This window comes from Montipora capricornis, chromosome 13, assembly GCF_036669925.1.
Source record: "Montipora capricornis isolate CH-2021 chromosome 13, ASM3666992v2, whole genome shotgun sequence".
NCBI lineage: Eukaryota > Metazoa > Cnidaria > Anthozoa > Scleractinia > Acroporidae > Montipora > Montipora capricornis.
In genome coordinates, this window is record NC_090895.1 from 7874018 (window position 1) to 7883147 (window position 9130).

The following is a 9130-nucleotide window of genomic DNA, read 5'->3' on the forward strand; positions in this document are numbered from 1 at the left end:
CGCGGATCCTTTTATCGTCCTCCAAGTCAAGGGCAACAGCGTTACTCTCGTAATGTTTGACCGTGAGCCAACCTCCTTCGGAAGAATCAGCAATTCGGATCTTTCTGTTGCGTTCCTTTATAAGTTTAATAGAATCGTTCGAAAATAGAGACGCTTTCGCTGAATCTTGAACAAGAAGTTTCTTCGAAACGCTTTTGAGAAGATCCAAAACTTCAAGGTTGAACTTATAGTTCCTTTCGTTTCCAGTATAGGAAAACTTGAGCCCCCTCTCAAGTTTGAGCTGTTTAGAGACAGATAAAGCAGACTCGAACTTAGAAGGGAGCTCAGAAGTGTGCGACTTGAGTTGCTCGACTAGGAAGGTACGGAACTCGGTTAAATCCTGTCGAGTAACCGTTTTTTGTTCGTCGCCCGGCATTGAACGAATAAACCTAAACCGAAATAAAACAACGTAAAACTCGAGTAAACTGGTCGGCGTCAAGTGGTGTGACATTCACAAGGAGTGGTATATAAACGCCTAATTATCTCAATGGGAATTAATGCCAAGCAACCTAATTAGACACCTAAAAGAAATACATTTTCAATTCAAGTCAATGAAATTCAAATTCAATTTTAAAAAAATCAAATTCAATTTCAATTCAATAAAATTCAATAAAAATTCAATTTTAATGAAATGAGAATTCAAGTTCAATTCAATGAGAATTCTATAAGGGGAATCAATTTTCTTTGCATATAGCAGTAAACACGTTCTTTTTTTTCAAACCAACTTTTTCTCGTGTACATCTCCCTTTGAAATTAACTTCCACTATATTGTTTTCAAAACTAGACAGACTAAGTTTTTAAAGCTTGCGAGAAGATTCAGTTCTCTCCCAATCCCTGATAAGCGCTTCTCTGAACAAAATGGCGAGAATGACAGAAGCCACGCATCATTCAAATTACGGTTCAGAAACGTAAAATAGGCACTTTGAAAAGTAAAATTGGGGGTAATCCCGCATTTTTCGAAGATAATTAATCAACAATATTTGTAAATAAAAAATTGTCAAGTACTTGTGAAGAATTTAAATTTCGTGGCTGGTATGACGCGGCGTTTTGTCTCGGCCAAGAGACTCATCAGATACTTTTCGAATTCCAGCAAACTCGTTGAGCATCGCACTCAAAGTCCCGTTCGCGAAGTCAAGATGTTAGCAGTCTGGCCTTCTATCGCAGAAGGATTCCCAACTGCAAAGTTCACGAGTTATATGCAATAAAAAATTGTCAAGTACTTGTGAAGAATTTAAATTTCGTGGCTGCTAGAAATTTGTAAAATCCTTAAAATACAAAGCAATGTATGGTGTTGTTTTCCAAATTCACGCTTAGTTATCTCTGAAAAATGCGTGGTTTCCCCCAATTTTATTTTTGGATACCAAGAGCACTTTCTAAGTTCTGCTTTGTCCGCATAGTTTTGAACCGCGCAGAGATATCCCTGTAATACTAAGCGCAGCCGATGGGGAAACCGAGTAGCTCGAGATGCGCAGAAAGTAGGCGCAATGACAATAGTAAGCACCGTTCATAAGACAATCAGGCTATTAGCTAAAATCTTAGAATCTAAAATTACTAATTTGTGGACATTTTGCGAGGATGTAGAGATGCTACCCCTGAAAGAATACAATATTGAATTTACAACAATTTGTTTTCAATAGGTCGGAAACCAAATGCCTGTGTCCCTTTACACACTTTACTTGATAGCTTGCGTGGTCGCTTGTAAGACCACTGGCCAGCAATGCAAGTCCTCTGAAGTCTCCACACCTGACAAAGCTCTCAATGGTCACACCTATAAAACCACAGTAGTCAGCGGACCTATCCAATGTCAAGTGCTCTGTGAAAATGATCCAAAATGCAGGAGTTACAACTTCCACATTCTAACAAAAAAATGTGAAATGAACGACGAGACCAGGGAAACGAAACCTAACGATTTCGTCACAGATAACCAAAGGTTCTACATGAAACGCGAAGGTGGGTTCTATTCCTATTCTCGTGATGGTACTGGAACGAGTAGGGACCGGAGGCAAAACTTTATTCCCTGCATGCGCCTGTATGAAATGCGCAATCCAGTCCAACAAGTCGCGATACCAGTTATGGTGTATCGCATCACTGTCGTACACTATGCGATGCAAGATCGTTGATTTGCTAACCATTACAATAAAGTATATTTGTATCAAATACCTATCGATTAATCAGTTAGGGTCCACAGTTTTAGAAGTTCTCTGTCGTCCCAAGTCTTAAACCAATTTTGCTTCATAATTTTATACAATCGCTTGGCTCGCGAGGATAGAATAGAGTTAACTTTATATTTTTGCACAATTTTGTTCTTTATCCATTGTAAGAAACTAAAACCATATATTAAGGCATTAAATTTAATAATTGATGGAGTAAATATTCAAGAAGTCTCCACAGTCAAATATTTGTTACTGAACTTTGCTTAAAAATATCAAAAACTGTAGGCATATTTTCCAAATTAAGGTATTATGTTAATGTTGATACACACTGTATACTTATTATGCTTTGCTATTCCCTAATTTACCACTTTCTTGATTATGGTATTTAAGTTTGAATCTCACATACCCAACTTACCAAAAATCAGTTATTACTTAGCAAAAACGAGTCGTCAGAACAATGACTTTTTCCGACTATAGATCACATTCTGAGCCACTAATGAAGCCTCTCACACTCCTGAAATTCTCTGATATAATCCATCTTGAAATTCTCTCCTTCTGGTTTTGTTAATTTTTTTAACCCGGTATCTTCTGTTCATTCATATTGTACACGTCAATCACAGATTGATAATCTGTTTGTTACATCTGTTCATACCACTCAATACGGCATTCGTTCCCTCAGTTAAACTGGTCCAAAACTTTGGAATTCTTTATCCATTGATGTTAAGAAAATCAAGCCGTTTTCCAGTTTTCGTCAATATATCAAAAATGCTGTGATTGATGGTTATAACACTATCGTTGATTCCTAGTGTTTTACGATTATGTAATCTTTAACGGTTATTTAATTAATGAAGTAATACTTTTTATCTAACACAACTATTTTGCATCTCCTTCGACTCATTTATTTCTTGTTTTGGGTCACCTACTCGGCTATTTCCATGAACTATTTAGGTGTCCCAAACTCTGCACACTGAACCTACAATTGTAAATTGTATTTTTCTTCGTAATCTCTTGATGTTATATTTTAAGCACTAATTTGTATTAATTATTATTTCCGTGTGAGTATAAATAAAAATTAACTTGACTTGACTTGACTTGCACTGGGGATCGTCCTTTTTATAAAACCTAGATATTGATGAATGCAAAGTGTTTCCCTTCACTTGTGACGTCAATGCCGATTGTCATAATACAGACAGCTCTTACATCTGTACATGTATGGCTGGATACACTGGGGACGGAAAAACGTGTACAGGTAAGGACTTATATTTCATATGATTCGCACTTCGCCCATTAAGTTATGCCGCTTACTGTTTTTAATGTATGAATTTCTTTTTGCAATTTTTTTACCACAGCAAGTTTGCGTGAGTTGAAAGGTGACAACTAATTAGAAATTCGAAAATATATAAATCGAGACTGAAAACGCGCAAATTACTTTTTCACTTTACTCCGATCAAGAACGTTTAAAGACAATCAACTGAGGAAATCAAACTATATAAGATTGGTATATTAGAAGAGACAAATTGTAAGTATATATTCAAGAAATCAGTTGATCCTTTTTTTAGCCTATCGCTAGCATTTGAAAACATTAATCTATTTCAATAATATTTTAATTTTAGTTGACTAGTTCAACGACTTATCGATGGAGCAGCTAGTGTCAACTCGAACGGTGAAAACTAAAATAAAAATACAAAACATGTACGTAGAGAGCCAAATAGAACTGAAAAACGAACCAAATACTCACAAGTTCTTTGCTCTCTTCGCCATAAAACAAGGCAACAACTCCCACCGATCAACAAGCTAGTCACGTGGAAAAAAAGACGTCACGTGACCAGCGCTCAGGTCCCTATCAAAAATCGTTACAGTTTTCCGGATAATTTCCGGATGGTTAAATTAGATTTGTCCCCAACAGCTAGTACGAATAAAAATCTGAAAATCTAACGGATCCTCAGTGGCATGATCTTGCCTTAAAGTAGTGCCTAGTACGTAGGTGCGAATCAGCATACTATTAAATAAATTATTCACCGAAGTAGAGGAAAATATCCAAAGTCACTCAAGCTAGCATTTGTCTTAATATATACCATTCGGCTGCTCAGTGGCGAATAATACTTCCTTATCACTCCACAGCTATCACTTCAGAACACGTAGAGAGCACCGATTGTATGAATATATGGTGTAAAAAAGCAGCAACAATGATGCTTACCATTCTTGATGAAAGTTGACGTTTTTCTTTCGGGATTTCTAAAGAGAGGATATTACACGAAAAATACCGACATAAATTGTCTTCAGAGAAAGACCGATTATTGGTAAAAAAAAAAAAAAAGCTTGGGTACGAGTACAAAATACAGAGTGTAACGATTTTGTGAACAGTCACTTATTGCCAATTGAAAGAAAAAGGACATTATACTTATAACAATTTGTTGTTTCTGTTCACAGAGATCGATGAGTGTTTAACGGGAAAACATAACTGCAGCCATGTGGCCATGTGCAAAAACACTATTGGTTCATATAACTGCACTTGTAAGGAGGGATATGTTGGAGATGGACGAAACTGTTCAGGCAAGAATATATACTATTCGGCTGTTCGGTAGGGAATAATACTTCCTTATCTCTTCAGAGCTAGCCAATCAAACACTAGAAAGCACCAATTGACTGAATGTGTGGTGTACAAAAGCAACCAATAATGTTTACCGTTCTTGATGCAAGTTGACGTTTTTCATTCGCGTTTTAATTTCTAAAGATTGAATATCACATGGAAAATATTATCATAACCTGTCTAGTCATCAACCCGCAAAATATTATGTTCACAGAAAGACTGTTATTCATAATGTTAATAGAACTGAGTGGAATACCTTTTCGGGAAGGAATCATGCAAGTAATTTCAAAATAAGCTGAGCGCGAAGCGCGAGGCCTATAGGAAATGTCGAGCACGATTACTCGATGAATTTTTCGACGAAAGGTCCTATTATCAATTAATCTTAACTATTACAAAATAGGCCGGAGAAGATGACATTGATAAAATTTTTAAAGGTGGATCTGCTCAACTTTGCTTTAATAGTTGTTTTTTTAAAGCTCTGAAAAAGGATAAATGATTCAAGTTACTCAAGTACATCTAGCGCGCGCTTGATGACGCATACAACTGTCCAATTACAAACTGTCCTATTAATGCTGAAATCAAGCTGTTAATAACCAATCAGATTCGAGATTTTTTAATAGTTACGATTAATTTAAGGCGAGAAAGCTAGGACACGAGAACAACATACAGTATCTACCGATTTTGCGCACAGTGACTTATCGACAATTGAAAGTGAAAATATATTTTATTCATTTGTTGGCTGTGTTCCCAGATGTCGATGAGTGTTCAACAGAAGAACACAACTGCAGCCATGTGGCCGTGTGCAAAAACACCATTGGCTCATATAACTGCACATGTCAAGAAGGATATGTTGGAGACGGACGAAGCTGCTCAGGTGAGACTAAGTTCTGCACGTCCTTTATTCTTTACGTTTACAAGAAATTGTATTCCTTTATTTAAAACAATAACAGCCAAATTTATCCCATCCTCATTGGCTGGCCCAGGAATTCACAAAACTCGATGCACCTCTAAATTCGAAATCCAACTCGTGTCCCCTTTAAGTCCATGAATTCGCGTTATTTTCAGGAAACAGCACATCCTACTGTTTATCATTACTTGACGAGCAGAATTCAGGAGTAATTTTTGGTTCATATAACTGCACTTATAAAAAAAGGATATGCTGGAGACGGCCGAAACTGCTCAGGCAAGATTATATACCATTCGGCTTCTCGGTGGCGAATGATACTCTCTCATCACTTCCGAGATAATCAATCAGAATACGTAGAAAGCACCAATTGAGCGAATGTGTGGTGTATAAAAAGCAAGCAATGATGTTTACAATTCTTGATACAAGTTGACGTTTTTGTTGTTGTTTTTTTTCGGGTTTTCTAAAGAGTGGATATTACAAGAAATCTACCGATATAGTATACCCGCACAAATTGCGCTCAGAGAAACTCTAATTAAAGGGGGAAAAGCTTGAACACGAGTACAAAATACAGAGTCTAACGATTTCGTGGACAATGACTTATTGCCAATTGAAAGTAAAGGGATATTTTACAAATTATAATTTGTTGGATGTGTTCCCAGATATCGATGAGTGCTCAACAGGAAAGTATAACTGCAGCCAGGTCGCCGTGTGCAACAACACCATTGGTTCATATAATTGCACTTGTAAGGAAGGATATGTTGGAGACGGACGAAACTGCTCAGGCAAGAATATATACCTTTCGGCTGCTCAGTGGCGAATAATACTACCTTATCACTTCATAGCTAACCAGTGAGAACACGTAGAAAACCCCAAGTGACCGAGTGGGTGGTATATAAAAGCAAGCAATAATGTTTACCATTATTGAATCAACGTTATATTTTACATTGTATGTCGTCCTTTCTGTAAAACCTAGATATTGATGTATACAAAGACGTCACCTATGACGTCAATGCCGATTGTCACAATACAGATGGCTCGTACATCTGCACATGTAAGGCTGGATACTATTCAACAATTACTCACCGAAGAAGAGGAAAGTATCCAGTCACTGAACTTAGCATATATTTTAGTATATACCATTCAGCTGCTCGGGGCCGTGCAAATGATACTCTTCCTTCCTTCCTCAGATTTAGCCAATCAGTACAGTTAGAAAGCACCACCTGTGTGGTTTGTGGTGCATAAAAGTAAGCACTGATGTTTACCATTCTTAATGGAAGTCGACCCTTTTCTTTCGAGTTTTCTAAAGAGTGGATATTACAAAAAAAATACCGATATAATATTCACGCATAAATTGCGTTCAGAGGAAGATTAATTAAACGTCAAAAAGCTTGGGCACGAGTACAAAATACAGGGTCTAACGATTTCGTGGACACTGACTTATTGCAAATTGAAAGAAAGGGTATTTTTCTAATTTGTTGGTTGTGTTCCCAGATATCGATGAGTGTTCAACAGAAAAACACGACTGCAGCCATGTGGCCGCGTGCAACAACACTATTGGCATGATACCTATTTAGTACGTCCCTTTTCAAAATCTAAAAAAAACGACATGCAAAATTTTCATCGTAGTGGCGCTTTAACATTTTGCATAACTTACAAGTAAGACGTCAAGAAGTAACTTAGAAGTAAGAAGAGATCCATGATGCAGATGCATTTAATGATAGTTACAACGTGCACGCGACTCCTTTCTACGATAATTAAGTTGCAGGCGACGATGAGGATGATTTTGTTAAGTTACCACCACAGCAGCATTATAATCCGACCCTTTGCAATCCCCAATCACCAACTATATGGAACTGTCGTGTCATCAATTTTATGTTTGCACTTACTCCGTTTGTCTAGGTTGTCCTAAAAACTGGGTGGAACATGACAAATATTGCTATAAGCTGGCAAGTGATCGTCCCTTAGAGCTGAAAGAAGCTAAAAGAAAATGCAAGGAAATGTCAGCAGACTTGCCGATAATTCAATCGGAGCGGGAAAACACCTTTATTGCTGAAATGATACTGGCGAAGGGAAAACGTTACGTTTGGCTTGGTATGGAGCGAGACTCGCAAAACGAAATGGCTTGGTTTGACGGTACATCAGCAGAGAAGACGAATAACCAACGTTATAACGCATGGCACAAAGATGAACCGAAACGTAAACCAATTGGCGGGGATTGTGCTCAATTCTTCCTTCACGTCAACACTAATGTCCCAAAGTGGAAAGTCAGCCAGTGCGAATACTCATTCCCCTTTAATCCTCCTCCTTTCCTCCTTTGTCAAAAATACCTTTTGTAAGATTGACGACAAATTTAATCGAATGTATTTTTGTCGTCCTGAGTAATGTATTGAATGCATTATGCATAAATGGTATTATAGAGCGTATGCTTTAGACATTATATTCTGGACAGTTTGTAAGAGGGAGTATTCCAGCATACCCGTCCGGTAAATTTGTCATGTCATGTTGTGTGCTATAATTCAGCCGTAGGAAAATAATTTAGGAATAATAATAATAATAATAATAATAATAATAATAATAATAATAATAATAATAATAATAATAATAATTAATAATTATAATAATAATAATAATAATAATAATAATAATAATAATAATAATAATTATAACTATAGCCTACAGCCGCAATGTCCGGTCTGCGGCTAGAAGACCAAACCTTGTGATTCTAAACTAATAGGACCTAAAGTGCGCTATTGTAGATATTGCTAAACCAGGGGATAAGAGAGTTGGTGAAAAGGAGAATGAGTTACAAAATATCAGGAGATTAAAAGAGAAATTGCAAGGATGTGGAACATGAGAATCGTGCATGCAGGTTATACGGATTGTTGTAGCATCATTGCGAATCGTAACAAAGAACTAGGATGAGTTGCTGGAAAAGTTGGACATCAAAAGCAATACTTCATTACTCAAAAAAATTGCACTATATAAAGGAATACGCCGATATACGCCGTTTTCAAGTGACTTGGTTAAAACCAAGTATAAAGATGGGCTATTCAATATGTTTAGCTGATCTTACAATGCGAATGGGAAAAGAGCATGTACTTTTTTTATCGGGGTGGTCATTATCTCAAGTTCTATCTAAGGGAGACAGACCGTGTTGAAAGGAATGAACAAGCAAAGTTCAACTTGGTGAATATTCTGCGAATTGTTTAATGCAGGTTTGCATGGTACGATTTGTCGGTCGGTTTTGTCGGGCCGATAAATCGTACGGTGAAAATTGTGAAAAACGTGTATTTTTCCTTAAAGGATCTTCCCATTGTCCTTTTGGTGTCCGCTATTTTGAACGCTTTGATTTTTAAAGTATTTATGCTTATTACCCTTTAGTATACCATTTAGCTTTGATTGACATGGCGGTTTCTCAACTTCAAAAAATCTGTTGCACAG

The 9130-nt window shown here is 36.9% G+C and overlaps 1 protein-coding gene across 1 annotated transcript in view; it reads left to right on the plus strand.

Moving 5' to 3' along the window:
* The window catches only part of LOC138030422 (protein kinase C-binding protein NELL2-like), a 164392-nt gene extending 156367 nt beyond the window's left edge, over window positions 1-8025 (plus strand). The window contains exons 2-7 of the mRNA XM_068878338.1: window positions 3319-3441; window positions 4623-4745; window positions 5534-5656; window positions 6349-6471; window positions 6663-6740; window positions 7589-8025. Coding sequence (XP_068734439.1) covers window positions 3319-3441; window positions 4623-4745; window positions 5534-5656; window positions 6349-6471; window positions 6663-6740; window positions 7589-8025 — 1007 coding nt within the window. The remainder of the gene's footprint in view (window positions 1-3318; window positions 3442-4622; window positions 4746-5533; window positions 5657-6348; window positions 6472-6662; window positions 6741-7588) is intronic.
* The last annotated feature ends 1105 nt before the right edge of the window (window positions 8026-9130 follow it).